At 49.4% G+C, this 16,222-nt stretch overlaps 1 protein-coding gene across 1 annotated transcript; it reads left to right on the top strand.

Annotated features, from left to right (window-relative positions):
* The first annotated feature begins 13,391 nt into the window (after nt 1-13,391).
* Nucleotides 13,392-14,870, top strand: GPR101 (G protein-coupled receptor 101). The gene has a single exon (XM_045869660.1). The coding sequence runs from the start codon at nt 13,392-13,394 to the stop codon at nt 14,868-14,870; it is 1,479 nt and encodes a 492-aa protein (XP_045725616.1).
* Nucleotides 14,871-16,222: the final 1,352 nt, after the last annotated feature.

The following is a 16,222-nucleotide window of genomic DNA, read 5'->3' as shown; positions in this document are numbered from 1 at the left end:
AAAGATCGAGGCCTAGAATTAGTAACAGTTACTGATCAGGTTATTGCGAGTAAAGCCTTCAGAAATGCTGATCCCAGAATAACCAGGGCCAGCATCCCGGTCGGACAGGGAAAGCCAAAGAAATCCACCACACACTTATTTACTTCATTCTAGCAAAGGGAGCCCTGACCGAATGTGAGCATTAGTTAGGAGAGGATTTGAAGAAGTTAAGTAAGTCAAGAACCTCAAGAGGCCTGTAATGGTTTAGAAAGCATCTAACTGAAAAACCAGGGTAATATGTGGCAAAACACACACACACACACACAAAAAAAAAAAAAAAAAAAAAAACACTAAAATACCAGAAACTTGGGTGACACCTGGGTGGCTCAGTCTGTTAAGTGTCTGTCTTAGGCTCAGGTCATGATCCCAGGACCCTGGGATCAAGTTCTGTATCAGGCTCCTTGCTCAGCTGGAAGCCTGCTTCTCCCTCTGCCTGTACCCTTCACCCTGCTTGTGCGCTTGCTCTCTCTCTCTCTCTGACAAATAAATACAATCTTTTTTAAAAATAAATAAAATAAAATACCAGAAACTTGGAAAGAACTATCTTCCAGCAATAAGTAGCCAAGTAAGAGAGAGATGAGCAGTGTGAAAAGAGCTCCTTCTCCAAATGGAAAGGTGGCTCAAGCAAAGGGAACAAAGACACTATCCAAGAGTGGCAGGACAGAGGCAAACTAAAAATCAGGAGGGACCAAGGGAACTGGAGAGAAACCAGGCAAAGTACCTGAAAGCCAAAGCCAAGAGCCCCTTGAGGTATGGTCTAGGAAGAATGCCAGCAAGATGATCAGTGAAGACAACTGACAGGTGGGATAACAGCCATGTTTGAGAAGCCAAGAAGTGAACAGATGATACCATACAGGATATCACTGGGACGTCTGTTCCCTAGCTCTCACTGGAAGTGTCCAAGTTGCTAGACTAGATAGTGGCACATGCTGTGGATGTCCAAGGCCTACAGAGTAGGCTAAAAGTACAGCCTTCACTAGAACTCAGTGGTAAAGTGTCCCCATGAAACTAGGCCAGAAGGGACAACTTGTCCTCACCAAGGGCCCCCATGACAAAGGCTGGCACGTTGACAACATGAGTTCCATTGGTAAGGTAGGGTCCTAAAGAGTTCCACTGGTAAGGTAGGGTCCTAAAGAGTTCCACTGGTAAGGTAGGGTCCTAAAAAGAACCTGGGGCATGGGCTGGGAAATACATAATTTTTATAACAAAGAATGAGCTCAATGGCCAGGTGGACAACAGTTTACACAAGATGAAATCATGCCTGACCAGTCTATCAGAAATTTTTAAGCAGTAAAAAGCATGAATAAAAAGGGAATATGAAAACAGAAGCTTTTTGATATACTGCCAAATCACCCTGGGATTGAGAGTATGTTTGCATCATGGATAAGCAATGGGCATAGGGACAGGAAACAGGGATAAACCCGACTTTCTCTAGGGAGAGAAGTGTAGACACTATGGCCTTCCCCCAAAGACTAAAGAAGATCTAACTTGTTTGATTTACTCAAAAATTATGTGGAAGAAAGTCAGCCTAGTAAAAACTTCAGGTTTCCAGGCAACACCCAACCCTTCTGGGTAGTAACATGTTAAGCTCTTTAGATTAAACTGCAGGAAGATGCTGAGAGGCTGTGTGAGTGGGCTGAAAAGTAGCAGGTGAGCGTCAGTGTAGGCAAGTGCAACATAATGCACTGAGAAAAAGAATCCCATTAACCACTCAAAATAACACACGGAGCAATCAAGCCTCCTTTGTACAAATCCTTGGGACATCTGCATACAAAATGAAAGGGCCAATTTTACTATTAGACCAATGGAGTGACATAGAGGTCATCTACTCAAACTCTTCCTTTGAGGAATGACAATGTGGAGGCCCAGGGACAAAGCCAGGACTAGAACCAGGAGCACATCCACTGGACAAGAGTATTTAGTCTCTAAGCATCAGCTAACAGATCAAGATCATGGAAACAATGTGGTGTAACGGAGGAATATGGGTTTTCGAGCACAATCAGATTCCAGCTCCATTTCTAGCTGCGCACAAATTAAGTGAGTCGCTCAATCTTTCGGAGTCTCGGTTACCTCAACTGTAAGATGGGAATCATGTAAGGTTGTTATGAGGATCAGAGATATTTTAGAAGTGCTCTACAAGAGGATCTGAATAGGCATTTCTCTAAAAAAAAGATATACAAATGGCAGCATGCACATGAAAAGATCATTAGGGAAATGCAAATCAAAACCACAGTGAGATACCACTTCACATCCACTAGGATGGCTAGAATCAAAAAATGGGAATTAACAAGTGTTGGCGAGGATGTGCAGAAATCACAACCCCAATACACTGCAGATGGACATGTAAAGTGGTGCAGCTCTTGTGGAAAACAATCTGGCAGATCCAGGGCTAAACGACATCACCATATGACCCACCGATTCCACTCCAAGGCATACACCCAAAAGAACTGGAAACAGGTGTTCAGACAAAAACTTGTACATGACTGTTCACAGCAGCACTATTCACAGTAGCTCAAAGGCAGAAACACCTCAAGTGTCCATCAACTAATGAACAGATAAGCAAATGGTGGTCTATCCATACCATGAAATATTATTTGATCATAAAAAGGTATGAAGGGCTGATACATATCACGACATGGATGAATCTTGAAAACACTCTGTTAAGTGAAAGAAGCCAGTCACAAAAGACTACATACTATGTAATCCCATTTACATGAAATGTCCAGGATAGATACATCTATAGAGACAAAAAGGAGATTAGTGGTTGGTTAAGGCTGAGAGGTGTGAGTGGGGGATAAGGGGCTATTGGCTAAAGGGTACGGGGTTTCTTTCTGAAGTCGTGAAAATATTCAAACATCGACTATGGTGATGGTTGCCCATATCTGTGAACATACTAAAATCAGTTGAATCGTATACTTTAAATGGGTGTATGGCATGAGGATTATATCTCAATAAAGCTATATAAAAAATTGAATGCGTTCTACAGACAGTGATGTGTTGGTAAAGGTTTAACATCTGGATCTCATAGAAAAATGTCCTAATTTGTAGTGTTTGATGATTTCCATGGTGAAAATATTCCTGTGGCCTATTTCAAGTGACCAATGTGGTATCAGCGGACGCAGTACTGGGAAGAGATGTGTAGAAAGCACACCATTATAATGTATTGATGCCGTACAGATCGAATGGACATAAATAACCTCAAGATCACAGGTCATAGTAAAGGGTGATAAAATAATTAGGAAGTGATGTGTTTTGAGTATTTATTACCTGTGTTTTGAATGTAATTCATTTAACTGTAGGTTTATATAATTTCACTTTTAACGAGCACTTGCAAAATTCCTGAAAACTTCACGGTCAGCTCTCACACACCGGTACAGACTGCCTCCAGGTACTTCACTGTAACCACTGAATACTCCTTGTGAAGAATTTCGCAGAAGTGGGGCGCCTGGGTGGCTCAGTCATTAAGCATCTGCCTTCGGCTCAGGTCATGGTCCCAGGGTCCTGGGATCGAGCCCCGCATCGGGTTCCCTGCTCCGCGGGAAGCCTGCTTCTCCCTCTCGCTCTCCCCTGCTTGTGTTCCCTCTCTCGCTGTCTCTTTGTCAAATAAATAAATAAAATCTTAAAAAAAAAAAAAAAAAGCATTTCACAGAAGCATCTTCTAGAAAAGTGCCACCTTTTGCCTTCATGTGGGCAAAAACTCAAAAACATATATGGCCACTACAGTTTGGCTTGAAGAGGTTGATTTGTTTCCCCCTCTAAGGCTGATATCTGAGCATGGCAGAAATATTTTCCTAAATGTGGAAACATAGTCCTATTTTCTGTAGGCTCCATTTTGAGACATTATGGCAACATCGCTACAACCCACAAGCAACACGAACTATTCAAGGAAGGCATCTGAGCACATGAGAATTGCCTTTCTCTGGTCAACCTGCTGGCTCCAGAGCTCTCTTCTGATTCTTAACTGTCATCGAGCTCAGTGTTTGTACTGTTTTATGAAGTCAAACTTCTAAATGTCTTACTTCAGTGAGAAACAAAATATAAATCAACCTTTGAAAACTCCACAGACCCTGATATTGAATGCAGAGTCAGGGGAGGTTTGAAGTATTTGGTACTCTGAATATTCACTACTAATTAGCAGTGGGTCGATTCTAACCACCCAAACCCTCCACCCAAGGAATACACGTTGTGGAATGGGGTAGGCCTGCCCAGGGCTCCTGGCCCTGGCTACTGCACCAACCTCACATTGTGAAACTCTTGAGCCTCTGGGCAAGTTGACTTAGCGTGGTTCCAAAGACCAGAGGGTTTCCTGCTCTGGGAGTGACAGTGAGCAAAGCAGGTACCAGGGAGTGACCTGCTCTGACCTTTTCCCCATGTTACTGGGATGACTATGAGCAAATTATTTAGCTTTTCTGAGCCTCAGTCTTCTCTTCTATAAGATAAGGAATATTGGCAATACCCATCTCATAAGACTGTTGGGAGATTAGATGAGATAAGGTGTATAAAGGTCCTCGCACACCAGTGATATGTTTTAAAAATTGCTTAGAATAGGGAAGCAAAATCTTGTAGCAGCTAAGCATCCACCTCGTAAAGTCAGACTCTGTCCTAAATCAAATTTTCGCCTTGCCTCTTCCTGAGTGACTCTGAGTAAGTCATGGCTCCTTTCTGAGGCTTCGGTTCCCCATCTATTAAATGAAGCTGATGGCATCACCTGTCTCCCAGCGTTCATTAAATGAGCTCAGAGAGGTGAAGTCCTAGATATGTTGTAAGCCCTCAGGAAATGGGCGCTTTTAGCCTGCCATGAGGGGACGGACACGATTCTGCAAGCATTCGGGAAGAGTTCACGTTGCGTTCCCATCATTGAAGGAAGGCGGAGCAAAGACACTGATGACTAGAACACAAGGCTGGACTGATGACAGCCAAGACAGGGGTGCTGGGAGGCCTGATGGTTCCCTCAGACAAAGGCCAGTGTACTAATGCTTGAGGTGAGACCTGGGGACACAAACCATTGGCCTTGGGGCTTTATTTCCCTGGGGCTCTTTTGTATTTACAGTTTTATTTAGGTATAATAGATGTAGATTAAACCACACATATCCGAAGAGTACCACCTGATGAGTTTTGACATAGGTATACACCCACGAAACCAGCACCACCATGAGGATAATGAACATCTGCATCACCTCCAAAAGATTCTTCATATCCCTTTTGTAATTCATCCCCCATCCCTCCCTTCCCCCATCCCAAAGCAACCACTGACTTGCTTTATGTCACTTTAGATTAGTTTGCATTTCTGAAACATTATGTAAATGAAATCATGCAGGATGTACTCTTTTTTGTGTGGTTTCTTTCACTCAGCATAATTATTTTGACATTCATCCATGTTGTCATATCTATATCAACAATTTGTTCTCTTTTAGCTGAATGGTATTCCAATGTGTGAAGATACCATTTGCCTGTTGGTAGACATTAGAATTGTTTCCAGTTTTTATCTATTACAAATAAAGGAACTATAAACATTCATGTACATCACTGCATGGGCAAATGTTCTAATTTCCTTTAGGAGTGGAAACACTGGGTTATACGGTAGGTGTATGGTTAACATTTTTTTAACCAAACCACTTTCCAATGTGGCTGCCCTATTTTACATTCCAAAAGCAGTGCAAGAAGCTTATAGTTTCTCCAAACCCTCACCAACTATTTGGAGAAGCAAGCATTATGATGTGCTGTGATACGGTTTTCTTCATGTCCCTTGTGCTTGAATTTTATTGAGGTTCTTGGATCTGAGGGTTTATAGTTTTTATTATCCTTTGGAAAGTTTTGGCCATTATGTCTTCAAATAATATTTCTGTCTCTCTAATTCCTTTTGGGACTTCAACTACATCCGAAGTTGTCCCACAGCTCACTGTTGCTTTGCTCATTTTTTTCTCTTTTTTCTCTCAATTTCATTTTGGACAGTTTCTATTGCTATGTCTTCAAGTTCACTAAAGTTTTCTTCTGCAGCGTCTAACATGTGAGCAATGTCATCGGTGTACTTCTTATCTCAGACATTAACATCCTTTATCTCTAGAAGTAAGATTTGAGTCTGTTTTCTCTCTTCTGTCTCTCTCCTTAACACGCCCATGCTTTCCTCTACCTTCTTGAACATACGAAGTCTGTTTATTAAAAAACCATTTTAATGTCTTTGTCTACCAATCCTATCATCTGTGTCTGTTTCTATTTAAGGAGTTTTCTTCTCATTAGGGGTCATAGTTTCCTGTTTTGCCCAACTTGTCATGTTTTACTGGATTTTAGACTTTGCAAATATTATCTTGTTGGGTGCTAGATAATTTTTGTACTCCTTTAAATATTTTTGAGCCTTGTTCTGAGTTGTGGTAAAGATAGTTGGAAACTGTTCAATCTTTTCAAAGCTTGATTTTAAGCTTTGCTGTGTGGGATCAGAACAAACCTTAAGGGCACCTGGGTGGCTCAGTCGGTTAAACGTCTGCCTTCAACTCAGGTCATGATCCTGGGGTCCTAGGATCGAGCCCCGCATCGGGCTCCCTGCTCAGTCTGCTTCTCCCTCTCCCTCTCCCCATGCTCGGCCTGCTGCTCCCCCTACTTGTGCTCTCTCTCTCTCTGTCAAATAAATAAAATCTCTTTAAAAAAGAACAAACTTTAGACTAAGGTTAATGTGGCTCCACCACTAAGGCAATCTTCTTCTGAGTAGTCAGTCTGCTGTCCTGTATGTTATGAAGTGTCTTCTCTCTGGCTTTTGGGAAACTGAGCTCTAGCCAGCCACATGTGAGCTCTAGAAATCCCTCCACCTATTCCTTTTGAGTCATTATTTCCCCAGCCATAGGTAGTTTTCTCACACACATGTGCTGATCAGTATTTGGTCAAAAATTTGAGAGGTACCTTTTATAGATCCCCGGAGTATGTGTGTGCTCTCTCTCTCTCTCAGAAGCTCCTCTCTAGTATATTACCTTGTAAAATCTAGCCACCCTCACCTCCCTGAATTCTAAACTCTGTCTCCTCAATTTAGGCAGATTTTCAGGTTCAGCCTGGGTTCCCTAACTGGAAACATCTTCTGTGTAGTAAACTGGGCTCACCTCATTTATTTCTCTTTTCCTGAGGATTACTGTCCTGTACTTCTTGTTTTCCAGTGTGTGACAATCATTATTTCATATATTTTGTCCACTTTTTTAGTTGTTTGGAGTGGAAGGGTAAATCCAGTCCTTGTCATTCTTTCACGGCCAGAAGCAGAAGTCCAGATTTCAGTTTTTAAATATTTGAGTTGGATTAGTTTGGGGGATTTTTAATAATACCCTGATAGAAAGTGGATGGAATCAAAAGTCAGAAACTGACAAGATCTTTAGAGATTACCTAACACTTCCCTCCCCTCATTTGGTGGATTAAGAAAACAGAGATCAGAGAGGGGAGAGGATCTTCTCATAGTCACACAGCAAGTTAGCCACAGAACTAGGACTAGAAATCAGGTCTCCTGCTCTTCATTTCTAATCCATCCAATTATTTTCTGCCAATACTCTCTTCCAAACCATTTGATTTAGATAGACTAATAGCTTTGAAATCCAGACCTTCTGTCCTGCCCAAGCCCACGGAGTGGGCAATATTAGCTCACACCCAGATGGTACTTAATTTCCTCTGGATTTTGCAAACACAACCCCTAGGGTTGGTCTAAAGTGAATGCCAGAGCAGCTCATAACGTGGAAGAACTTTAAATGCCCCCATGGGTAGGCACTCCAGAACAAAACCATATATTATTCCCCACTGACTTATTACAAACTCGCTACGCAAGAAAGAGTGTGACTTAGAATTTAGATTAACTAATTTGGTCACTTTGCCACCTATGGGAGCCATGTATCCCACTAAGAGAAGCCGTTATCACCGCACCTGCATTTGTCTTCCCGCAATTCTAGCAATTCACCTGGATTCCAAACGTTTTTTCTGAGCTGGGTCCCTGGGAACCTTTCTGTTTTGCCTCTTGAGCCTTCCAAGAAGCAGTCTAGGAAATGGTCCCTGCACTGGAGTCAGGTAGAACAGGTTTTACCTCTCAGCTCCAACACGTACTTGCTGTGTGGCCTTGGGTAAGTTATTTAACCTCTCTGTAAGGACAGGGATGGTACTATCATACACGGCTTCTAAAGCACTTTTTTAATTTTTCTTTTTACATTTTAGCATCTTTGAAATCAAGAGGTATATTGCTATGAGTGATGTGACAGTTAAATTTGCAGCTTTTCTTTCTTAATGATATCTGATATCTTGGATTCTAAAAATACTGTACTAATCTCTAACTTGCAGAGTTTCCTCAAGGATTAAAGAGGATAAAGCAAACATAGGGCTTGGCACATGGTAGGCACTCAAGGACCCTTGCACCTCCATTGTTACCAGAATCAATACCTGGGTTGGGTCGTGGGCCTGTGATTTCCCTCATGCAGCAGTTGATACATCCATCAGGGCAGTGTGATGAGGTGAACAAGTCTGGGAAGATCAGGCTGGCATGCTGCTGGCCAATGTTGCGGCATGTGACTATCGCCAGGCCCTAGAGCCCTTTCTTCTAGTAGCTTCTTGTTCTCTAATAGCATTATCCCAAGCTTACTTCTGTTGCCACAGAATTGTGAAGGTAGGGAAAAGGACTAGGTAACTTCTGCGCCATCACCCCAAACTCTCCCTGTCTCATCCCAAAGAACCTCTCCAGAATCTAAGGAAGCTTGTCAGTTGAAGGGCTCTTCCAAGGCCATCAGAATCAGAGCCTGCAGGGCCTGAAGCCAAATCCACATTGTCCAAGGCCCCCCACATACCTCCAGTTGGGGTGCTGATACTTGAATGCCTTTGAAATTCAAGGACACCAACTCTGTTCATGCCTGGGGGGAATAAGAGGAAACAGACACCTGAGGATTTACAACCCTCAAATATCTCCCTGTACAAAAAAAAAAAAAAAAAAAGTGACTTTCATTTCTTTCCCAGAGCTTCCTTGGTTTTCTTGCTGTTTCCTGCAGGCAGACTGGCCTCAGTTGCAGAGGCCTCATCCCACTCCCCTCATTCCGCTTAGCGCCCAGGGGTGCAGCCGCAGGCTCCATGTACCTGCCATTCCGAGGCACCCACCTTTAATATGTACCTCGAGGTCTGCACCCTGTCTCTGATGGATCCCAGCAGTCCAGAGAACTCTGGGGACCACAGCGGAAAGGAGGAAAGGGCAGGATGGACTGAACTGGCCTTGGTCTCTGGCCGCTTGTCACAGCTTGACTGCCTCCCAAGTGATTCTAAAATACCGGCGCCTGAGAGAACTGCCATTTGACAGTGCATGCCACCCCGGGTTCTGCACCATGGCCAGCGTGAGGCTAGAAATTAATAACTGTGAGCGATTATCATGGAAACTGTCTCCAGGAAAAACGACCAGGTTTATACCATTCAACCTTGGGAAGATAAAATCAGGTCTAGCAGAAAAAAGACAAATGATCTACAGCAAATGTAGGACTTTAAATCCAAAGAGCGTCCTGGAGCCTGATTAGACACCCTTCTTGTCTCTCTGTCCGGGAGGCATGGGATGCAGGAGTAGGGGGCGTCTCTCTCTAGCCCATGAACCGACTCAGAATCTTGTGCTCATTCTAGACTCTCTCCAACACCTCCTGCCCTTATCCCTCGGCTCTGTCAATTTTGCCTTTCTGTGGGTCTCTCCGTTCAGCCCCCTCTGTGTGACCTGTCAAGACCGGACTTGGCCCCTGCCACAGCCTCCTTTCTGATCTTCGTCCATTCAATGTCTCACCCACCCCCACCTCAGCCCTGCTTCTAGAAGACCCTGGAAAAACAGAAATCTCATCACATCGCCATGCACAGAAACTATCAATGAACAATAATGGCAAAATATTTATCATTGTTAAGGCTGAATGGTGGGAACATGGGGGCTTATTTTATTATTCTCATTACACTTGTGTACATTTGAAATTGTTCATAATAAAACAAATCCTCACCAGCCCTCCAGGCATCTGAGGATACAGTCCAAAGTCCCCAGGCTGGCATTCAAGGTCCCTCAGGACCTGCCCCTGCCCCATTTTTCCAGCTCACCTCCTGACACTCACCATGCTGTAGCCTCTCTCGGCACCCAGCTCTCTCCCGAAGCCTTATCTCTGCCAGTGTGTCTCCTTCTTGCAGAACATGTTTTCCCTTCGTTCCTACCTAGAAAACGTTTCCTTATCTCTTGGAAACCACATGCAAATGACCCCTGGACTGGGATATGGGATACCTTCCCAGGCCTGGCCCTCCCTTTTTATTTGGGGGGAGTGGGGGAGGGGGGGGAGACAGCCTATGCCCTGGTGTCTGCCCAGGCATGATACAGAGCAAACTCTCCGTATGTTTGGGAGAGACCAAAAAGTCTTGGTTAATAAAGCAGGTGCAACATTTACTTGAACTTGGGCAAGTAGGGTAATCTCTCTTAGCTTCGGCTTCTGTCTCTAAAATGAAGATAATAGCAGTACTTATCTCACAAGGCTGAGGTAAGGATTCGGTGGTATTCTCCGTGTAAACAGCTTAACACAGTACCACAGTTACCTGGTGGGGTGGGGGGTGGGGCGGACTTATAGACGGACTTCAATCAAATAATATAGTGGATAATTAAGCAGCTTCTCCTCGACGAAATGCTCCCAAAACCCTCAGGAAAGGAACTACTGCTTAGCCCTTGCTGGGGGTTAGAGAAAACTGGAAAACTGGTGACCTCAGAGTCACGATTCCTCTCTCGGGCCCACGGGTGGTTCTAACTTTAGGGGAGTGGAGGTGGGGGGAAGGGGGTCTTCAAAGGTCGTGGCCCGAGGCCCGGGCCCAGGTTTCTGCTCCTCTGGGAAGAACTGTGCCGGTCTGTGGCCGGGGCCTGGCCCGAAATCCGGGGGCCAGGAAGGCACAGGTTTGCACGAAAATCCGTCCCGGTGACAAACGCCAGCCTGTGAGGTGTCGGCGAGTTCGGGCCGCCCCGGTGGGGGCCGCGGGGTGAGAAGATGGGCGCGGGGTCCGCGGCGGCGCCCCCCACCCGCCGGCCCCGCTCCTCCCGGCGCCCGCGGCCTCGTGCGTCACCGGCGCGAGCGGGGGCCGAGGGGAGGGGGACGCCGCAAGGTGAGGGCCCCGCGCCGCCTTAAGACGCCGCGCGCCCCCGCCGCCGCCGCTCAGAGCTTGCAGCGCGGCGCGCCGGCCGGACGTGCGGGCTCAGGCGCCCCGCTGCCGCCGCGCCCCGCGCCCGCCGCGAGCTCCCCCGCCGCCGGCGCCTCGGGGGGCAGCCCGGACGAGCGCGGCGAGTCCCCGAAGGAGCGGCACGCAGCTCCGGCGGAGCGACGCCTCCGCCAGCAACAGGTAAGCGGCCCGGCGCCGCGGCCCGCGCCGCGGCCCCCGCGCCCACTGGCCCCGCGCTCGAGCGTCCCGGACGCCCAGGCCGCCGCGGCCCGACGGCAGCCGCTCCGGGCCCGGCCGCGCCGAGCCCCCCGTGCGCCCCGCTCGCCCGGCCGCAGCCCTCGCCTGTGCCCTCGCACTTCTCGCGCGCGGACCCGCGCTCTCCCCTTTGCTGCCCGTCCTCTCTTCCTTAAGTCTTTCTCCGATCTTCCTCTCTCCGTCCGTCCCTGCCTCTCATTCGTGGTCTCCATTCCTCTTCCTCTCGTTTTTCTCTGCCTCTCCGGGTGGCTGTCATCCTGTCTCCGTCTCTCCTTCTCCTTCTGCCTCTCCGGGTCTCATTTTTTCTCTCTCTGTCTCTCATTCCCTTTCTCTCTCTGCCTCCCGGTGTCTCCCGCTTTGCCTCTCTCAGACTCTCCCACCAGCCCGGCACCCCTGCCTCCTCTCCTGCCCTCCCCGAGCTCCCCGCGAGCTCCCCCTCCCCAGCCGCGCCGCCGCGAGAGAGAGAGAGAGAGAGAGAGAGAGAGAGAGAGAGAGAGCGGGGAGCTAGAGGATACGGGGAGGGGGTCGCAAGGAGGCATCCTCCCTGCCTCCCGCGGCGGCCGCGCCGCTGAGAAACTAGGAGATTTATCTGCCCGAGCCCGCGGTAGCCAGGGCGGCAGCTGGTTTCCATGGCAAAATAGTCAACCCAGAGATAGAGATCGGAGACAGAGATCCGACCAGAGAAAAACCGAGGTGAGGGATCGTCGGAGGCAAACGGAGAGACACAGAGATACACACGCGCTGAAAACATACGAAGAAAGTGTTGCGCGAGAGTCCCGGGGACAGAGGGACAAGACAGAGAAGCCGGGTGTGTAAGTGCGCGCGCTAGCGAGATAGCCCGAGCCACGAGAGACAGGGAGAGCCGGGAGAGACAGCGGCAGATCGTCAGAGGCAACGGCGAGAGACGGGCAGACAGCGGTCAAGAGGGAACTAACGCGCGGAGAGACAGAATCCGCAGGGAGACACGCGGCAGACAGAGGGAGACGCGGAAGCGAGAGCCTCGGGGAGACGCGGAGAGCGACAGGGACACGCAGGCAGCGAGGGATACTGAACAGGGCCACTGGGGACCCACAGAGACTGTCAGGGAGATAGGCTGGGAGAGACCGGGAGAGACGAGACCGCATCGGGAAAGGACGGAGCAGCGCACGCACGGGCGAGCGACAGAGACCGCGACCGGCAGAGACACAGAGAGATGGGAGCGCATCAGCAAGAGACGCAGGGAGAGACGGGGACAAGGCCGGGAGACAGGCGGAGAGAGACAGGGAGAGACGTGCGCGCACAGCTACAGAGAAAGTGCGCTGGCGAAGGAGTAACGGGGCGGGGGGCGGGGGAGGGGACGGAGTCCGAGAAATGGACTGAGACCTGGAGGGACTGACGGGAGTGACAAAGAGACGGAAAGGTTGGAGAGAGAACGACAGACTGACGGAGAACGACTGCGCGCACGTGCTAGCGAGAGACTGGGAAGGAGAGACAGGAGACAGAGTGAGAGACCCGGGCGAGAGACTTGGAGAAGGACGGTGAGACACGGCCACAGACCCCCAAGAGCGACAGGGCAAGGGCGCTAGTGAGGGACACTGGGGGGAGAGAGCGACACGTAAACAGGCAGACAGCGCGCGGGCATGAGACAGCGCGCGCGCATGCGCCAGCGCCAGAGATCGCGGGCGAGACGCAGAGACGATGTGGGAGAGACGCAGCGCGCGCACGCCCGCGGGAGCGGCGGGTGCGGGGAGGGGGGGCAAGCCCCGAGACCCCGAGAGAGAGCGGAGCGGAGGGACCGGGAGAGTAAGAGGAGGTGCGGAGAAACTGCCCTCCCGCGGGCCAAGGCGGCGCGGGGGCCCCGGGGAGGGCGGGGTCCCCGAAGCGGGGTGACTAACCCGGCCCCGGGTGTTTCTTCCGGCCCCGGCACAGGCACTGGCCACGGCCCGTGCGGCCCGCCCGCCGCCGCCATGACGTCCACCTGCACCAACAGCACCCGCGAGAGCAACAGCAGCCACACGTGCGTGCCCCTTTCCAAAATGCCCATCAGCCTGGCTCACGGCATCATCCGCTCGAGCGTGCTGCTCATCTTCCTCACCGCCTCCTTCGTCGGCAACATAGTGCTGGCGCTCGTGTTGCAGCGCAAGCCGCAGCTGCTGCAGGTCACCAACCGCTTCATCTTTAACCTCCTCGTCACTGACCTGCTGCAGATTTCGCTCGTGGCCCCCTGGGTGGTGGCCACTTCCGTGCCTCTCTTCTGGCCCCTCAACAGCCACTTCTGTACCGCCCTGGTGAGCCTCACTCACCTGTTCGCCTTTGCCAGTGTCAACACCATCGTGGTGGTGTCCGTGGATCGCTACCTGTCCATCATCCACCCCCTCTCCTACCCCGCCAAGATGACCCCGCGCCGGGGGTACATGCTCCTCTACGGCACCTGGATCGTGGCCATCCTGCAGAGCACACCCCCTCTCTACGGCTGGGGCCAGGCTGCCTTTGACCAGCGCAATGCCCTCTGCTCCATGATCTGGGGGGCCAGCCCCAGCTACACCATTCTCAGCGTGGTGTCCTTCATCATCGTTCCGCTGGTGGTCATGATTGCCTGCTACTCCGTGGTGTTCGGTGCGGCCCGGCGGCAGCACGCTCTGCTGTACAACGTCAAGAGCCACAGCTTGGAGGTTCGCGCCAAGGACCGTGTGGAGAATGAGGATGAAGAGGGAGAGAGGAAGGATGCGTTCCGTGGCCAGCATGGAGGTGAGGTCAAGGTCCAGGAGGGCCACGTGGAGGCCAAGGAAGGGCGCGTGGAGAGCAGTGCGGGGAGCACGGCCGCCAAGGGCAGCGAGGGGGTCGGAGAAAGCAGCTCGGTGGCCGGGGAAGGCAGCGCGGAGGGCAAGGAACAGGGCAGCCTGAAGGCAGACAAGGGCCGCATGGAGGAAGGCCAGTGCAACATCGACCTGGGTGAAGATGACATGGAGTTTGGCGAAGAAGCCATCAATTTCAGTGAGGATGACATCGAGGCCGTGAACATCCCGGAGAGTCTCCCGCCCAGTCGCCGAAACAGCACCAGCGACCCTCCTCTGCCCAGGTGCTACGAGTGCAAAGCTGCAAAAGTGATCTTCCTCATCATTTTCTCCTACGTGCTGTCTCTGGGGCCCTACTGCTTCCTAGCGGTCCTGGCCGTGTGGGTGGATGTCCAAACCAGGGTACCCCAGTGGGTGATCACCATCATCATCTGGCTTTTCTTCCTGCAGTGCTGCATCCACCCGTACATCTATGGCTACATGCACAAGACCATCAAGAAGGAAATCCAGGATATGCTGAAGAAGTTCTTCTGCAAGGAAAAGCCCCCAAAAGAAGACAGCCACCCAGACCTGCCGGGAACAGAAGCCGGCACAGAGGGTGGGACCGAAGGCAAGACCATCCCTTCCCATGATTCTGCCATTTCGCCTTGAAGCTAGTTCGAAGGCAAAGCTTGAACCGTGCACAGTGCACAAACAGGAGCAGTGCTGTTTTCCGTGGACCGCCCCCAATCCCGGTGATGCCAACCCATACCATTTCAGGCAAGGCCTTGCACACATTCTTCTCGCCACAAGATAGAGAAATATATGGAAGAGGTAGGAACTGGAGTTTTCCCTTAGAAGTGTGTCCCTCAAAGCACAGACTTGAGGATTCTGACTGAAATTTTCCCCCAAAAAAGTATTAGGCTCTAAATTTCTTAAAGCAACAAGGGCTATCCACTTTGGACCTTTGTCTGTCTCCCCAGAGCTACAGCGTGTCAGCTTTTGCTCTGAGGAAAAAGGAAGATGATGCCTGTGAACTTAAGGACTTTTAGGCCCTCAGGTGAAGAGATTATGGGTAAGGGCTACAGCCTGTGTTCAACTGAAAGAAAAGCAGCGGACCAAATCATTCATGGAGCCCAAGAAGCAGAACCCCACTGACTGATCAATGGACGAGTCAAGTTCTAAACTGAAGAGACCCACGATCTGGTGTAAAGACTATTATGGAAACTAAGGCAAAGAGCATCGTGTAGTTAAAATACCAAGAAGGTTTCTAGATCCTCAAAAGGGATCCAGAAAAGCAGAACAGAATATCAGGGCATGTTTGAAATGGGAAGGTAGTCCAAGGGAAAAGGTAGAGAAATAACACACATCCATGAGGCTAAACAGTTGGCTCTTTTCCGTAAAACCCTGGGTTTGTGCTGGGGCTGGGACCCAGGTCATTCCACGCAAATGAAAAATTGTCAGTTGACACTAAAACTATTTTCTGTCTCCTATTCGAATAATAGTGAGACGGAAGGCATGCCACAATTTTACAATTTTCCCTTTGTGATTGAATTGGGATGCTCATAAGAATCCTCCAAATCTCCTCTGCCAGTCACTTGTTCGGGGGTGGGGGTGTGGGGGTTCCCAAATAGGCCTTTTGGGTCAAACAGTATTTCCAGAAAAAAAAAAAGAAACGTGACTGGGAGTGGCCAAAAGTTTACAAAACTCACACTGCCAATGAAGAGTGATATGCTCATTAGAAATCTCTTTTGTGTCCGTGGGATCATAGACAAGTGACATGATCTCCACGTGGGGAGCAAGTAAGGCAGGCTAAACATTTTCCTTCCTCCAGGCACACCCATGTGTCTTTTCCACCTGTGGCTCTCTCTAAAGCCTTTAAGCTCCCTGCAGATGTGGAAGAGAAATACAAGAGAGTCAGAAATAGCAGAGACAGTGGTTTCACAATACCTGGCAAGCATCTGACCTATTTCAAACAATCCTAAACGAAAGCATTCAGGTCAGACATATCCTAAGTATTGCTA

The sequence above is a fragment of the Mirounga angustirostris genome, unplaced genomic scaffold, assembly GCF_029215605.1.
Source record: "Mirounga angustirostris isolate CCGP_5_RB_7025 unplaced genomic scaffold, mMirAng1.0.hap1 SCAF_11, whole genome shotgun sequence".
NCBI classification, from domain to species: Eukaryota; Metazoa; Chordata; class Mammalia; order Carnivora; family Phocidae; genus Mirounga; species Mirounga angustirostris.
This window is presented reverse-complemented; position numbering and strand designations above follow the sequence as displayed.

Coding starts and splice junctions, on each gene's coding strand:
- GPR101 (XM_045869660.1), top strand. CDS start 13,392: ATGACGTCCACCTGCACCAACAGCACCCGCGAGAGCAACAGCAGCCAC.